The sequence below is a fragment of the Morone saxatilis genome, unplaced genomic scaffold (genome assembly GCF_004916995.1).
Source record: "Morone saxatilis isolate NCDOM2014 unplaced genomic scaffold, NCSU_SB_2.0 Contig4, whole genome shotgun sequence".
Classification (NCBI taxonomy): Eukaryota; Metazoa; Chordata; class Actinopteri; family Moronidae; genus Morone; species Morone saxatilis.
Window position 1 is genome coordinate 11,795,242 of NW_023339984.1, and position 18,090 is coordinate 11,813,331.

At 41.2% G+C, this 18,090-nt stretch overlaps 1 protein-coding gene across 1 annotated transcript in view; it reads right to left on the bottom strand.

Moving 5' to 3' along the window:
* Nucleotides 1-8,025: 8,025 nt before the first annotated feature.
* Nucleotides 8,026-18,090, bottom strand: part of chd3 (chromodomain helicase DNA binding protein 3) — a gene marked incomplete in the record, with an annotated part of 34,500 nt that continues 24,435 nt past the window's right edge. Inside the window, 4 exon segments of the mRNA XM_035675604.1 lie at nt 8,026-12,651; nt 16,048-16,174; nt 16,544-16,707; nt 17,647-17,842. Of these exon segments, the coding sequence (XP_035531497.1) occupies nt 12,389-12,651; nt 16,048-16,174; nt 16,544-16,707; nt 17,647-17,842 (750 nt within the window).

Genomic DNA, 18,090 nt, shown 5'->3' on the forward strand with positions numbered 1-18,090 from the left:
AGGCATTTTCGTCCACGGAGGCACAATTAGCATAGCTGAAAATGTTGAATAATAGAATAGATTTTGTATGTTTTTCGCCCTTCAGTGACTCAAATTGAATTAGTTTCACAAAATCAGAAATAGCATAGTTTGTCCCAGCCAAAGCTGAGCTCTGAAATAACATGGAAAAGATCCAACCAGCACCCCTGAGTCTCTGCTGTTTATTGTCAGTGGAGCAGACATGGGTTATATACACACACACACACACACATCTTGATAACCTCACAGACAATAACCGAGAAGTTCTGGTTTCTGATTTAGAAAGATTTTCACGTTAAGCTCCTGATTTTTCCTCTGATAGGTTTCTCAGTCACATTGTAAGACTGTCACTTGTTTATTTTTTATCTCTTTTTAAGAAATGAAACTCCTTCCGTTCTCTCGTATGCTGCTGCTTTCTGTAATATTCCCTGCTACAATACAAACAGTGTGTATTTCTAGCAGTGGGTTCAGCACTCCCACTCTTGTTTATAAGTAGTTTTTGTGGACGGACCGCATTGGTTTCTCCTCAGCACTTTACTGCAGAGAACGTAGTGTTTTTAATTGGAGCCAAACATTCATGTTTTCAAATGGAAAATGTGTCAGATTTTTTAAGTGTAGACTTTATATCCTGTTTGATTTCCTCATCGTTTTCCTCTTCCCTTTTGTGTCACTCACCCCCACCACCACCACCGCCACCGCCACCCCCCTGCACCTCATATTTCCCCGTCAGCACCGATCAGACCGCACACGCACACACTGAATCCCCTGAGTGTCCTCTGCACGCACACGCACGCACGCACACACACACACACACACACACACATCCCTGTCTTCCACAGCACTAGAGCCATCTAAAATTTCACTTCCTGAATCTGAAACCTGAACCCATAGATGAATTTTTCTTTGAGGGGAAAAACAGCCTTGTCCCTCCACAACACCACACACACACATCACACAGGTGAGTTTTCACACACTTCCCTGCCCCATTCCTATTTTTCTAAATGTCAGGCAGTTTATTACCAAACATCGGAAAGTCTTCTGAAGAAATTCTCTGAATAATGGATGATGTATGCAGATGCAGTTTTCTTCTGAATTCCTCATCATTAAATGGTTGAATAAAACTTTTTTTGTGTTTTTTTTTTTACTAGAAAAAACTGCTTGGCATGTCTTCAAAAATGAAGGTTGGCAGAAATGTAAAGTAGTACATTTTGGGAAAAAAATATATATAAACTGAGAGGATTTACAATACATTTAAAGCAGTGCTAAATAATATTTTTATGATAACAAACATGACAGTGGAACATGTAGCAGTTAAAGAGCCAGATATTTCCTTCAAGAGTTGGTAGAGACCAAAACAGAGCTAAAAGGACTGTGAGGACTTAAATTGATAAGACAGACTATCAAAATAATAGCACACATACTGCAAAGTATGGCTGTAAATGTCCTCAAATTGAACAACTTACCAACTTAAACACCCTGTATAGCTACAATGTTGTCTAACCACACATTTAAACTGGTCATACTGTCATGTTTGGCTTGTGACCCCTCATCACAGGCTATTATGTTCATGCTCATGTTATTAGTGTGGGTATGAGTTATGATCAGTTCAAACAAGGCTTGATTTTTCCTTCTCATATTGTTGCATTTGAAGGATTTTTATAGGCTATAAAAGAGCTAAAAGAAGAGAAAAGAAAAGCAAAACTTAAGAGAAAAAAGTATTTATCCATTTTCATTTATTTATCTTGTGACCATACAGATTTATCTTGGGGCCTCTTTGGGGATTCAGGAATCCCCACTGTAATTAATTCAGACAAATGTAGGAAATGTTATGTACTAATGATAGCTATATTTATCATTATTGGGATAAATGTGACCTTGACCTTGATTTTATTCCATAAATCTGCAAAGTCTGCAAGTTAAATTAAATAAGTTAATTTGTTGCTATATATATAAATATTACCAATTGATAGCATCTGAAGATTGTACTACCTAATTTGGGTGAATTTATGTGTCTTTTGTGAACTAGTTTAATTACATTTTCAACAATATCATACATAGTCCTCTGAAGTAAGAAACCAAAGCACTGCCTGAACATTTTTCCACATAAAAACATCAGCTACATGCCATAAACATAAAATGTAAAACAAATTTACAGTACAGAGGAGCATTCACCTAAGACAGTCAATATATTATCTATAACGAGTCTGTCAGAATGCACTTAATGGAAGTTGACCCAATCTCCAAACCTTCGCACTGCGAATCATAAAGCTGAGATAACAGTAAATAGTGAACTAGGTGGCATCAATCTGTTCTGAATAACAGAGCGGAATGACTCCTGCCCTTTAGTCATCATGAATCACTAACCATCTGCTCTTCAAGGTTTCTGCTGTGTGTGTGTGTGTGTGTTTGTGTGTGGGAGACAAGAAAGTGTGATAAAGGCCTGTGAAGAGGAGACACTGAATCACTGCATCGTTCTCACAGCCACTTCCTGCTTCTAGCCAGCATCCACAGCCATCAGAGCAGACTGACGGCAATTCTTTAGTCTCTGGAAACGACTACTCTCTATTTGTTTAGTTAGAGGTTAAGTTTTATTTGCCTTCATTTATCATGGAAAGCTAAATAGAGCACACTTTTCAGCAAATTATGCTTCAAACTGGGTTTTTTTTTTGCTTTACAAATGCTACATTTTAAAGCCCTTTTCAACCCACAGGCTTTTATTTACACTGAGATGAATCATTTAGATTAAAAGCTGCTACATGTTTCATATTAAGTTGATACATACGCACAGGAAATAGGACAGAAAACATTTCATTTTATAATTTTTAGACCAAAGTGGAGCCTAAAAAATAAGGGGAGGCAATTAAGATGATTACAGTATTTTAAAATATATTTTAAAGTAAGACTATGTAACATTTAAAAGAAACAAATAAGACAACTGTTAACCCAGAGGCAGACACAGATGGGCACAGTCGTGAAGTTTAAGGGTATTTATGAAAAACTCATGAGGGGAGCTGAAGTAGGGATGTCAGGGCTGAGCAGGGCAGAGTGAGCTGATCCAAGGGGGAATCTGAGTCAGCTGGTAACCGGAGAGGAGCAGAGAGTGGGCAGATTTGCAGACTGGTCAGAGCGAGGTGGAAGGCGCAGAGGCCAGAGTCGGGACTGACGAGGTGGTAGCCGAATCTACGGACTGACAGCGTGGAAAAGGCTGAGTATTTGAAAAGGCTTCATTATGGAGATGAGCTGCAGCTGGAGGTTCTGCCCTCACTCCAGCTGCACCTGCAGACAATCACACAGACACACAGGGAAAGCTGGTAGTCAGGTAGTTGAAGCTGATGGCCCAGGGGCAGATGTAACAACAACCCTCATAAGCAGTAAAATGCAACCTTGTTGAGTTCACTGCACTCTGGGGGGTTTTGCTGCACCAGCACAGCCCTGTTTGGACAGGTATAGTATCTGAGGATGGTTAATGTTAAGAAGATATTATACTCTATGTTTTACACACACACACACATAGACCCAAAATTCAATTTATAATATACAGTATAATTGACATTAGGTACATTTTCTGACTTAATGACTTTTCTTTTACTTGTGCTACCGTAATGCCAATGCTTTGAGCTAAATGCTAAGGTCGGCATGCTAACATGCGCACAAAGACAATGCTAACATGCTGCTGTTTAACAGGTATAATGTAAGTGTGCTAATATTAGCTAATTAACATTAAATACAAAGTGCAGCTGTGGCTAATGGGAATGTAAACCAAAGTATTGAACAAATTACAATTTCAAACAAATTTTGACCTGAAGATGGCGCTGTACGAAAAGTCAGGCGAGGGAATTTGAATATCTGTAGCAGATTTCATCGCAATCCATCCAAAAGTTGTTGAGACATTTAACTCAATACTACCAATATAAACCTTTTATATATATAATATATATATATAGATATAGATATAGATATTTGGCTTTTATTACCTTTAATCGATAGCAACAGCTGGGTGATAGGAATGGGGAGAAAGGGGCGGGATTTATCATCTGGGGACCATGAATGTCAACATTTTACATCAATCCATCCAGTAGTTGCTGAGATAGTTCAGTCTGGACCATCATGGATGACCAAGTGACACTGCCATCCCTTGAGCCACACCACTAGTGGGCTAAAAACAATGTGTGTGTGTGTGTGTGTGTAATACAAACACCATCTCAAAAAATCCACGCTATTTTTTTATCATTTCATTCAGTTTTATTACAAACAAAAAAAAAATAAAGAAAGAGAAAAAAAAAAGGAGATGCGTCATCATTGACATGTTTCACTGCCACTCATCATTTGATTGGCACCACTACATACACAGTGACACAAGATACCCAGAAATGAACAGAAAACTCTGGAGGACAAAGTAAAAGTGAAAAAAAGAAAGAACTAAGTGCTTGTTTTTGACGTTTTAGTTCAGGGGTTGCAAAACCTTTGTATGAAACATAATTTGAAAACTGGACTATTTCCTGGGAAGATCGGTGCAAAATGTCCGGGAATTATGGGATAAATTAAATCCTACAGTAGCTATCTTTTTTATTTTTAACTTAAATCTGACTCTGACTAGGATTTACAGGTTGACATCAGGTTCTTTATTCAGTTTGATGACTTTACATTTGTTCAGCTATGTTTATTAAGGCGTTTTTTAATGATGCAGTATATAAAATGGATTTCCAGCCTCCGATTTTCCAGATAAAGATAACCGTGTATTTTTACTCGGGTTAGAGAGTATACATTTTCTTTTTTTTGCTCAGAGAAGCATTTAGGGTTACATATGGCCTATTTTCTATATATGCATATGTCATTTGCAAGCCCCAAATCTAAAACGTAAGCAAGAAAAATTAGTTTTCTTGTAATATATCTACCTCTGAAGTTAGCTCAACTTCTTCGTTTGCGTTCTCTTGTAGTTATAGGACAAACATGGCAAAGAGGTGCATTGTGTGTCGCACATACTGTATCGTTTTTTTTTTCCATAGTTACAAAAAAATGTCTCTTTTGGTAGAAGCTCTTTCTCAAATAGCAACAGCGAGAACAACAGCAACATCGACGACAACAATACTCATAATCGCGAGAGTAGAAACACAAAGAACACGAATGAGCTGTTTAAATATGCAAAGTATATCACAGGATTTTTGTAGAAAGAAATAGAAACTTGAAAAAAAAAAAGACTGAGCGAGAGAGGGGAAGGGAGGAGAGGGAAGGCGTCAAGAGGAGTGTTCAGGGTGATCGATAGGATTTAATAACACTGACTTGCTTATGAAAGGTTATAAACATTCATAGGAGGTTTTCTGAAAAATAGCGTTGTCGCGAGGCCTTTTTCCCCCAAAATACCTCGAAGCTCTGTACATAAACTAGAACCAGGGAAGCGGGATGGGATGGCGGCAAATACTTAACATGGTCGAACGAGTCCTGAATATAATTATCATTATCATATCTTGCTGCGTGTGTTTATCTGAACATGTACCATTGAAAAAAAAAAAGAAACAAGAAAAAGCAAAACCAAAGGCTGAAAAAAAAAAGAAGCTGGAGCTGTGCTTGGAGCTGCTCGGACTGAGAAACAAAGAGGTTCAGCCTCTCTGGGAGAATTAGAAACAGTATTAAAACCACTGTAGGCACAGCTTGACACCATTTTTTTTTTTTTTCCTTTCCACGAGACAGCATTATTGTGATTAGAGCATGCTTCAGGGGATGGAGTGCGGCGGTAGAAATGATTTTCACATGCAGCTTCCTGTCGAGAGTTTAGAGACCGGGCGAGGAGGAGGAGGAAGGTTACATGGTCTATTGAGAGTTCTAAAGGTTTCTAGGATTGAGGTGGGTTGAGCGTTGTGTGTGTAAGTGTGTGTGTGTGTGTGTGTGTGTGTGTGTGTGTGTGTAGATGAGGTTAGAAGCATCCCAAGAGGAGGAGGAGGAGGCCTGTATGAAGAGGCCGCTTATGAGGAGTATCATGGTTTGAGGCAGACAAGAAAAGGTCACAAGAAGTTATGAGACAATATGGACTGTACTGCAGGTGTGTGTGTGTGTGTGTGTATATGTGTGTGTCCGTGGACAGTAAGTGCACATGTGTAGTGTATGTGTGTGTGATTGTAGTTTTTCAGGGAGTACCAGTCAGCAGAGTTAAGTTTAAGAAAACTTCTTGTAGAGAAATTGAAGATATCTTTGCAGCAGGTGGGTTTCAGTATGAGTGTGTGTGTGTATGTGCGAGCGTGTACGTGTGTGTGTAGTCTAGTCGTCGATACAGATGACCTCTCCGCTGCGCTGCTCCCGCCGGTTGACTAGCAGCTCTGCTTCCCGCTCCTTCTTTACAGACATTGGAGGCCCATTCAACACTACAGGGGAGAAAGAGAGATGCCAGAGTTTCAGTTCTGTAACTCGTCCATTCTTACACACACAGCAACGCACAAATGCAAACACAAAAATTAAGACACATTTTTAAGACTATTAGCCAACGTTGGAGAGACCGCTGGGCCGGATCCTGTTCTGTATGTTTAGTTTAGAAGTTGTTACAAACTTGTCGGGACCTCTTTTGGATATCTATGGATGTACAGTGGTTTCCAACAGGTCCGACACTGTAGCGACACAATCGGCAAACTGCTGTTTGTTTCCCCTGCATATTCATTCAACTCCGTTTCACTCCACCTGCAATGGCTCTATTTCCAGCCTCTGTGCCCCCACCAGTGGAGCCACAGTTTGAGAACCACTGCTTTAATAGGTAGTGACAGCCGTAGGAAGACAGGAAAGGGGGAGAGAGATAGGGGATGACATGCAGCAAAGGGCCACAGGCTGGAATCAAACCCAGGTTGCTGAGATAAGGACTCAGACTTAGTATATATGCGCAACCAGGTGAGCTACTGGGGCACCCGGTTATTCAAAGTTTTAAAGGTGCTGCAGTATATTTTAGCATTTTAACATTGATAACGTGGTAATTCTGAGGCCTAAATGTCTTTGCACCTATCTACTCCTTTTAAAAATGGTTAAAACCAATAAAAAATATCAGCCTTGTGTATAGTCAATGGAAAAATGGAAAGAGTTGATGTTGTTCTATTCTCTTTAAGAAATCAAGAGAGAAATCTTTTGCGGAGGAGTTGATAAGAGTGACAAGCTGTAACATCCTCTTTTGCAACATAAAGCAAAATTTATGGTCAATATGGCCTTCATTTTCTTTTGGCCTCCGCACTAAAAACATCTCTGGTGCTGAGAGGAAGCCTGCCAATCATCTTGCTCTTGTTTATGTATAATAATCCAACCAAGGTATCACAATTAATTATTTTACAGTATTAGCAACACCTTTAAAAGAACTGTTTTGACGCATAAGCAAACAAACTCCATCCAGGCATGCTTGATAATACTTTGATAATCTTTTTAATGAGCAAACTTGCATAATACAGTACGTCAGTCTATCATATTACATATACAGTATCATGTTTACAATATTGATAAAACCCCAGAATGCATAACTGTTAACCAGGAGAAAGTGAGGCCGGCAATGAGTAAACACACACATTCGCACACACACACCAACACAGGCAAATGAGGTCACAGGCACACAAACGCACACATGCACGGAAATTAACTGCTTTCTTCACGACTGCACAGCTGGCCAGCAAAGGGATCTGTGCTTCTCACATTTGTGCGCTATCATGAATCTGCTCAGGGAGTGGAACAGCAAGTTTAGCGCTCCTTTCAAAACAAAGCCAGGAATAGACTAACAGCGCACTTCTCTCACTCGCGCCACCGGGAAAGATAAACTGTCATAACACCACTGGTGCAGATCAAAGATGTGATAAGGAGTGAATTGAGTTGAAGACGTTTGTGTGTGTGTGTGTGTGTGTGTGTGTGTGTGGGGTGTAACTGTGTGTGTGCGACTGTGCGTCTACAACGAGAGGGGGACCACTTATGGGAAAACGTATGGCATTTCGCCAGTGGAGGCCAACAGAGGGGATGGAGAGAAAGAGAAAGAAGAGAAAGAGTGAGTTAGTGTGCGTGTGAGTGCAAGGGGGGGCAGACAAAATCTGATAAGAAGCAAAACAAATCGAGGTAAAGACTGGGTGAAAGAGCAAGAGGAATTATGGGTGCAGGAGCAGGACAGAGAGAAGTGGAAAAGAAAGATGAATAAAAAAAAACTGTAGATTGTTCTGAAAGGAGAAAGAATAACAAAATAGATCCAGACCGATACAGCGAGAAACTGCAGTATAGAAATGCTAAACATGATAGTAACACTTTGTCCACCAGAGAGCGCTCACAAGTATATTTGTCAAGTGTAAAAAGTCCTGCTCAGGACATATCTATTTTATAATTGTTCCAAGTTAAAGGATCCTTATTAAAAGTTTTTGTTATGCTTTTATCTAAAAAAAAGAAATACTTTTTTTTATCAGATTCTTAAAACGTCTTAAAATTTGAATTCTTAGGATTTTTGATCCGCGTTTCTTTCAGTAATTGCCCTTCAAAGTATACGATGGCGGAGTACGCCATTCCCAGGCTGAAGCGATGTAGCACGTAATCCAGTGTGACTGTTTTTATTTTCATCTCACTGATATGAGCCTCACTGTTTACTCTTTACTCTCTTACCCTCAACTATAATCCAATATTTCCTACTGCTGCTGTTTCACATTAAAAGCGTTCCACTAGTGAACACAGGGTTGGCTTTTATTGTGGAGCAGTCACATGAAACACAGTGCATTTGTCACAGAGGATAGTGCTGACTGCAACTGTTATTAAAATGTGAGTTTGTTTGGCTGCACTGTAAACAGATATACCAGTTGCTTTCTGTGGAATGTCTGACTGAGTAGGAGGGCTTGCCGTAGTATTAAACCACACTTGGTGTTATCACCAGTAACCGGGGTGTAGCAGACTCTTAAGGAGTATAACTTTGAATATCGATATCGGTATTGGCCTCACAAAAATCCAGCACCAGTTGGGCATACAAGATAAAGGTAAAGAAGCTGTTATGATAAAACAGGAGGAGGAATCCAGTGAAGCACTTGTATCACACCAAATAACAGATTCCCTCTGCGGCGTCCAACATTGTACATTTAAGTCTGCGATCCTTCACCTCCGTCCGTCCTCCTCCCCTTTCTTCATTTAAATCCCTCGCTCTCTAAAGCCTGCCTGCAGCTTCACAGTAGCAGCAGACATTGTTAAAGATAAACATCTTTGTGTCCCAAATTAGTTTGGCAGTGATATTTGTAGTTACAGTAAAAATGTGATAAACTCATATCTCTAAGAATTCGTAAAACTTAAACCGTTTTATTTGTCTATGAGGGCTAAAAGTCTGGGAGTGCACTGGATGGAGCTTCTCGAGTCCAGAGAGGCAATAAAATACATTCCTGGCCGACATGACAGCCTGTGTCTCTCCCCTGTAGGTCCTGCCTACTATCTGATAGAAGTGAACGCTGCCATCTTGGCAGGAAACGCAGCATTTTTGCTTGCTGAAAAGCTTTGCGTGAGTGTATCTATGCCAAAACCTTTCATCAGAAACAACCTTCTGTCTCTGAACTGTCAACTGTTCAGGAACTAAGCTCAGGCTTGATTTTAGAATTAAGAGTCGGTCCAACTGAGACTTGAAAACAGTTCCATAAACCCATGTGTTGCAAGAGTTTGGATGTAACATCAAAGATTTCACTGCTAAAAAAGTAATTTGCATGCATGTTTATGCTCCTCTGTTTGCGTGCACACATCAATACTTTCTTGCAAACAGATTTAAAAGTGAAGTGTGAGTATTGAAAACTGTAAAGTGTTGAAAATTGGCATAAAATGCTTGGTCAGATTCGTCCTGGTTACTTATTCTTTTCATATTTCTGGATTTAAACCTGCATTAATAGATTTTTTGAGCACTTGGGGGTAGCGCAACATTTATAAAGTCACCTTATTAAAGTTAGCAAATAGTTGCCTCTTTACAGACCCAGCAGAGCAACATTAGAATTCATTTGGAGTGTTTCCGACCACCTTATGAGTCCTTTTAGTTCAGTTTTGGCCTCCACCAACTCCTGAAGGAATTATCTGGCTCTTCAGCTACTAAATGTTCCACTATGCTCACCAGCTAGTCGCTATATATGTTTGGTGCTGGGCAAGTAGTGTACAGTGGGTTTATCAGAGCTTTTTCACTGAAAACAGCTGCCTGCAGCTGGAAATGATGTTGAAGAGAGCGTTGAGACTGAAGCAAAACAGTAAAGTTGTGATCTGAAATATGCTTAAACGTTCAGACGAGCTGAACGAGAGAAACTGCAGAGTCTCACCATGAGTGACTCCTTTCACGATCCACAAACTAAATTCATCCATTGTTAATATAAAAGTATTGATTAGTGCAGCTTTTAGGTTATACTTTTGCTAACATATTTAAAAATTCTTGGACGTTTGCTTGGACAAGACAATATTTAGCATTTGAGACGTTTAGCTTATTGAGAAATACAAAAAACTTTGGGGTTTGGTAGAAAAACATTCATACCTTCCTGAAAGTAAGTAATCCAAAACTGTGTTGTTTTGGAATTAGTGAATAAACTCAGGTATCATATTTGCACATATTTTGAAAAAAACAACCTAGTTTTGATAAAAATGGCAGTGCTACCATGCACACACATACAGCATTCCTCAACCTCCACACGTACAGTAGAGTTCTCATTGCAGGCCGCACCACTGCCAAACTCCTCTGGTCTTTTTAAGTCCTTAGCTTAAAGGGAAATACCACTCAATTTTAGCTTAAAAATACTCCTATGTTGTAGAACAGATGGGACTGTGTAACTGTTCACCTCTCTTCCTTCCAGAAACGAGGCAGAGGAATTTGTCCTGCTCTTTAGTCTGGGATGTCACACTGATACAGCTCTACTGCACACACACCGAGCTGGAAAAACGATGACACAGTCCAGAGTGTTTTATTTTCTCGGGGATCGGGGGACATTTTCCAGCGTGGAATCCATCACACTGTCACAATAAAGAAGCTTAAGGAACAAAAAAAATTTCTCTTTGGGCTTCAAAGTGAGTCTCCCTTTTTCTTTCAATGAGGGATTACAGTGTTCAGCTTTGGGGAAGAGCCGCTCATAAATACTGATTTTTACTGTGATGAGGCTTAAAAACAGGAAACAGAGTGATATTTCCCTTTAAGTGACCCCTAAGAAAAAGGTGCAATAGTAAATATGCTTTGTAATACAGTACATATCTCAATACCAGTCCATCAGAATCAGTCAGAGCAATGTTGCTACTGATTGTTGGACTAAAGGCAATGTCCAAGTTTTTTTTTTTAATATCTATGGTTCTTGCTTCTATGCTTGGTTGGACTCAGGAATGCTAGGGCAAAAGAGTCCATGGGAAGTAGTGTTTTATACTTAGAAAACTCTTTTTTCCCCCCCTTCTTTTCATTTTTGCAAGTTTATCTGAGTCCAGTTTGTCCCTTCCTATTCTGAGTTTAGGTTTCATCTATCTGTACTCAGCAGATAAATTAAGTTCTTTGCAGGTTTCTAGGTTGTGTGTGAGGTCCACAGTGTATATATACTGTATATATGTGTGTGTGTGTGTGTGTGAGACTGAGGAAGAGAGACGGAGGAGTGGAGGACTGTGGAGGAATGAGGGAGTACAGGGTCAGAGCGAGGGGACAGGCTTGTTCAGTCAGCCAGCGGATGAAGAATTGATCCGGGGGGAAATCTCTTTCGCCGCAGAGGGAGAAACAGAAAAAAGAAGTCTCGAGAAATCCGTCTGAAGAGTTATAAAAACTAAAAAAAAAAATATCTTCCTTTGTTGCATTTCTCTCCATTCCAGCCTTCATATCTGAATTCCTGAAAACCTGTGATTACATTAACATACTGTCTTTTTCCCCCTCCTCTCTTTAGTCCAGACATCTTTCTCCACAAAGTCAGATTTTTGGGCTTTTTTTTTTTCAGTAGCGCCTTTTGTCTTTTATTCGAGAATTTGTTTGTTCCAGACAGGTCATCTCTCTTTTTTTTCTGTCTCTCTGCCTCATTTTCCCCCCCACGCATCATTAGTGCTTGATCTCGGGGCCAGCTTTTCACCTCTCCCTTCTTATTTTTAAAGTCTCTCCCCCACTCTCTCTGCAGTCGATTGCTTGTTTTCTTGCATCAAAGTGCCGCCACTTCTTTTCACTTTTCATGTCCTCTCCTTTCTTCGCCTCCCTTCCTTATGCGATTCATCCCATGTGCTTCACTTCTCCCTTTATATTCCACACATTCCAGCAGTGTCAAAGTGCTCTGTCCTTCGGTCCCTTTTTGGACTTCCTCTTCATGCGTTCAGGTTTTCGTCTCTCCTTCTCTGCTTCCACTCTTTTTTTCAGTCTCCATTTTTGTTACATTCCAGGATTTCTTTTATCCAAATCCCCTCAGTGTGACTCCTCCTCCCCTCAGGGTTTCTTTGGTCGCCCGTTGCGCGGCAGGTTCTCCACCGTGTTGCTGAGCCGGTACTTGACGATGATGCTGTGCACTGTGGACTTGGGCATCCTCAGCTCCTGCCCGATGGCCCCCTCTGACTTGCCGTCCTTCCAGAGGTCCACCACTCGCTGCCGCTGCACCACATCGTGCTCCTTGGTCTTCTGGCAAGCAGCGGATGACCCTCCGGCGGCTCCCCATGCAGCTCCCCCGGTGGCCCCAGCAGCGGCGGCGGCTTCTGTGGGGGCAGACAAGCGGCAGACTGTAGTGGAGACTCGGAGAGGGGAGCAGGATAATGTGACACTTTACTGGTCCCCGTAGGGAATTGTCTTTTAGTTTGCCTCCCCCCTCAGCAGGGAGGTCAGAGGTCAGGGGAGCTACTGCAGCTGGCGGGGGGTTCAATGTCCAGCTCAAGGACACTTCAGCAGGGTGGGTGCTTGCAGTCATGAGGGCTTGAACCAGTGTGCTCCACTTGAAGGACAATCTCACTAATTTATACGTCCCTAAAAGGTGAAGTTTTGTCTAGAATGTGGGACTCCTTTTAGTGCAGATGAGTAGCTTCCTCATGGCAGTACTGATGGCTGAAACAGGTTTTCCAAAATGCAATTCAAGATATTGAGCAAACGCTGAGATATTGCCATGTGTGAGACAGCACAAAACAATCCTTCATTGGAGCATTTGGTATATCATTACATTGTGTAGCAAAGTTCACAGAGTGCAGCTAAAGTGGTAGATGTGAAGTTAAAAAGTGCCACGGCAGACATGCATATTTCTGGACATGTTTTGTGTATACAAGTGAGGGAGCTTCTCTCAGGAGATGGCTATTAATGGAGGGGAGCTAGGAGGTCACAGAATCAGAGAATTGTTGTTGTTTTAACTCCGTCCATTCCTCCTGCTCACTTTTTTCCTCCCTGGCTGAGTCTAAAACGGTCAGGAACCAGCGTAACCCCAATCAAGACCGTAAATGTGGCCTCATTTGCCGCGTGCTTGTGCCCTGCCAGAGTTCAGGATGTTCAGACTGCACTCGGCTCAGCTCGGCCTGTGCTCAAGCTCAGCTGCTCGCCGCGAGGCCCCCGCAAAGCAAAAACCCACAGAGTAACACAACTCGCGCGCAACTATTTCTGAACAGCCAGTGCCCGGGCCCAGCCCTCCACCGGTTCACAAGTCACAACACGACGTTTACACAACCAAACTCCTTCTGCGGTTTCTGTCCCTCTCAAAATACCTTGGTACAAAGTCCGAATGTTTTCTTGGCATGGCCAGATTCAGACAGGCTGAGCATAATGACATTTTCAGAGATAGGCTCTGGCTCTCTAAAATGCAATGCCTTTGACAGATGTCTCAGTCTACAATTACATAAATCAAGATACACCGAATAAGAGGCAGGCGCAGCACTGAGAGAAAAGCTGGGTGTTGTGGTTTTTAGGGCAAAGCTATTGGGGAATATCAGGTTTTACCAGTTATCTCTGCCACAGCTCTGCTATCTAAACATCTCCGAACACGAATACACACGCAGAGCGGAGAGTTGTGTCTGCTGCGCATATGCTGTTACCAAAGTAATTATGAGAAAATAAATTCACAAACTGCCAGTGTGCTCTGACAGACTGCAGGCAAGGGGAGTTGGACGAGAACCCAAAACAGATTTTTTTTTTTTATGATTTTAATTCTAAGGCTTTTAAATCAATAAGTAATGAGAGCCACAATAGGACTTGAAAAGAGAAAATAAACATGCTTGAAAAAGAAAATACTCCTCGGACAGGTTTGATAGCACTCCAGACTGTGCTTTATTGTTGCACAATGTACTGCTGAGCCGAGTATTGAGGTTTTGAGGTCGGACATGTTAATAGATGAAAATGCCTTAATATAGCAGTGCAGCACGTTTGTGTTTGATTTTGGTAATGTCTATTTCAGGTGTCTATCTGGCAGCCACATCAGAAACTCTGCTACAGATGGTTTTTTTCCAATATGGACTTTCTGGATTTCGAAGGTTTCACAACTTGGGCTGCTCAGAGAGATAAAGTGTCTATTCAAAGTGCTTAAAACAGTGCTGCTTTAGAAGCCATCAGGTAATTCTTTACTCCACATATTTAAGGATTATACTGAAATTTAAGAGTTAAATAACACTGTACTGATCACATGACTATAGCGCATAGACATTTTCCTGAAATACACAATTCCCAGAGACAGTCATTTTGATGAAGCCTGGAATCTTTTTTTTTTATTTTCTTTGCTAAATGTTTTTCCACAACAACATAACCATATAAAGCTGGGATTCCTCAGATGATATCTTTAAATAGAAGCAACATTTTGGACTGGTCTTGCCCATCAGCAGTGAAAGTTGCCAAGTAATCAAGTCCAGAACTCTAAAGCCAGGTTTGTGCTTCTCTGTCAGGGTGTCGTGGAGGCGCTGTAGCTCTGCTGGAGCTGATGTGCACCCCCTCAAAACTCTGACTACATTGCAGCTACAGAGGCCACCAGAACTGTGATTGGTGGTCTGCTTGTGTCCTTTCAGATTTCTGATGCTGCTAGAGATTGTTTTCTTTTCGGTAATGTTTGACACATTAATATTTTTGAGATCTAGTAAAGTTTTTTGGGTGCAAACCTCCTTGCTGAAATCGTAACTCTCTATAACTTAAAGGAGCGCTATAGCGATTTAGTATTCCCCTTGCACAAAGTTGTGAGCCTCGCAAGAGATACATTAAAAGAACAACGGTGAAAATCGAGCAGAGCACACGCCATAATATCCTGTCTTTTAGTACCTAGAGTGGGTCAAGATACAAAAACACTGGATCCTACAATTCCCATAATGCAATCGAGTCTTTTGTTAGACCCTCTTCGTCTGGTAAATGCAATAACAAAATCAGGGTTATTCCTTGACATCATACAACAGCTCACAGGCTATTACTCCTTACGACAAGTAAAAAAGAACTAAAATTGACGGAGTGCCCCTTTAAAACAATTACTTTGACAAATTCACATTTTTAACTTGAGCTAGCAAAGCGACTTCTGGTCCAAAATCTTTCCATAATCATCCTCTATCACTAAATAAATCCATCAGGTGTATAATAAATGCACAACAATAATAAAGCACTAATTCTTCTGTTGCTGTGCTGCTACATCAATCAACAGGTTAAATTCTCCGCAGAGCTATAAATCGGTTCTCATGCCAGAGGCAGCTACAGTGAGACTGCAAGAACACCTCCGCAAAGAAGCATAAATCAGGCTTAAACTGCCAGTGTCACACAGATCAAACGTGCTGGTATTCTTGTGTAAATTACCTTGAATACTATAATTATGGATGCCTTGATGTTTGATGTTACTGATTGTTCACAATCACCTCTCACACACACACACACACTCACAGATTCATACATAAAGCACTCGCACTGGCAGATGAAGCCTAATGCTCCCTCTTAACTGATCCATGAAGTAGTTTCTAAGTAAGATAAAACATTTTTCCGCACACAAATGTGTGTATTTGAACCTGCTTGTGGCAGCTTTTAATTACAGTGTATTGACTTAAATAATAAAACAAAAACAAAAATGTATAGATGCCAAAATTCCACATTTCTAGGGCATCAGTTAAAATGAGCAAAAATTGGCAATGCTCATTGATGGAGCTTCAAACACTGACCTGATATGAAGGATCCGGGCGGCATCTGACTGTAGTTGGCCCCTCCCATGTGTAGTGCGCTCGGGGGGGCGGGGGTAAAGGGGGCTCCGTAGTTCTGAGGAGTCGCATAGGGTCCCGGAGGTATGGGCTGCACAGAGCAAGAGAAGTTCTTTGTCAGGAATTATGTGCATGTAGGAAGTTATTCATAGAAAGAGAAAATATAACAATAAGAGAAATAAGACAAAACACTTTTAGGTTCCATAGGATGATAAAAGAAATCTGCTGACTAAACTGTTGAGGAGTGAAAAATCACAGGTAGATGACAGAGATAATGGGCTCTGTGTTTTTATTGGCCGTCCTCCATCTATTATTTTTCCACTGCAGGCAGCTCGAGCAGGTTTCTACTTGTGAGTGTGGCTGTTTTTTGGTGCGTGTGTTTTAAATGTCTGTGTGTGTGTGTGGTGTGTGGTGTGCTGTGTGTTGTGTGTATGTGTGTGTGAAAAGGCAGGCGGCTGACCGGGGGTGTGTGCGTCTCGGTGCCCTTGCTGGCCAGTCGGCTGAGGATGCTCCTCTCGGACATTTGCAGGCGGGCGGCGATGGGCGGGACTCTGGACAGCGTGGCCGGTAGCCGGGTCACGTCAGCCTTCATGTCACTCAACAGCTCCTCCAACTGGTTCAACACTGCAATAACAACAACAAATGCTTACCCCTCTTATCTGTGATTTGATGCTTTATTTTGAGACATTGTTGATTAATACAGAAAGATTTATCCGCGTTTCTTCCTGAAGGTTGAACTCAAGAGCTGGTACCGTATTTATTCAGTTACTTCAGTATCAACATTAGAAAGTAAAAACAGGTAATATTATTTCATTTAATGTCCAGTCACTTCAACTCTAAAAGCTGCTTGAGAAGCTGACTTCTTTTGCACTAAAAAGTAAAAAAAGAAAAGTACTTTAAAAGTTAATATGATGATAACTATGTGGCTTATTATTATTTATAGGGTCCGAACTCAATAAATAGTCAGTTTAAAGGTCTAATCTTTCCAGATAACTTTACTTTTGGGGCTGATTAATTCCAAAAAAAGCTAATTTTCCTCTTATTTTTTGCTATTTACTATTTTTCATTTCTGTTCCCATCCTTTATTATCTCTCCCCTCTGTCATCACATCCGTACATGGACTCAATGACTGACTGGAGACAATTTGATAAAAAAAAAATGTTTATGAGCACTCATTAAGTGCAGAAATACAAGACAAGAAACAAGAACAGTAGTGCAGTGGCGTACTCAGCATGTTATCCTTTCGACAGAACGACATAAACATGGACAGACTTGCCAGGAAGCCAGTTAGGAAATGTTTGGAGCTATCACTTAACATGGTGTAAGCTTATCTGCCTGGCTTTACTAAAGTCAGCTCCAGGCAGAGCGATTCGGTCGCTGATTGCACAACAGCGCTGGGAGATGTGTTGATGTGTATCTCTATTTTTATTGTACGCATGTGATTATCAGTCTGCCAATCTCTCCTCACTTTTCTCTGTTTGCTCCGTTCGCACACACTGAATAAGCTTTTTTTATTAACTCTACACACAGATTTCGGAAATAATTATTGGCATCATCCCTGACCTTTGTGCAGGACAGCGTTGGCTGGCTTGTTGCCCGCCAGTGACTCCTTGCTGAGGTGCTGGTGTGACTCCGCGAGGCATTCCACCTCTGCAAAGCGTGCGTTGAGCGCCATGGCCGGGTGGCTGGGGTCCTGGGTCATGTTCAGATAGGCCGCCCGTCGCAACTGCTCCTCTATCACCAGCGCCTGCTCCAACAGCTGGAGGACAAAGGATGGTCGGGAGGTTTGGAGTTACAGAATGTGGAAAGAAGAGAAAGAAAACGTATTGAAGTCCAATGTCACTTGTAGTGTAATTTCATTGCGACATTTTGGTCATATCTGGTGCATCTTTTCCAACCAAAGTCCATTTTATTTTATTTTTTATGTGTCAAGATGTTTATGTTGCATTTTAAATATGAAGACAAAGGGATTATTTTCATTGTAGATGTTTTAACGTCACAATGGTC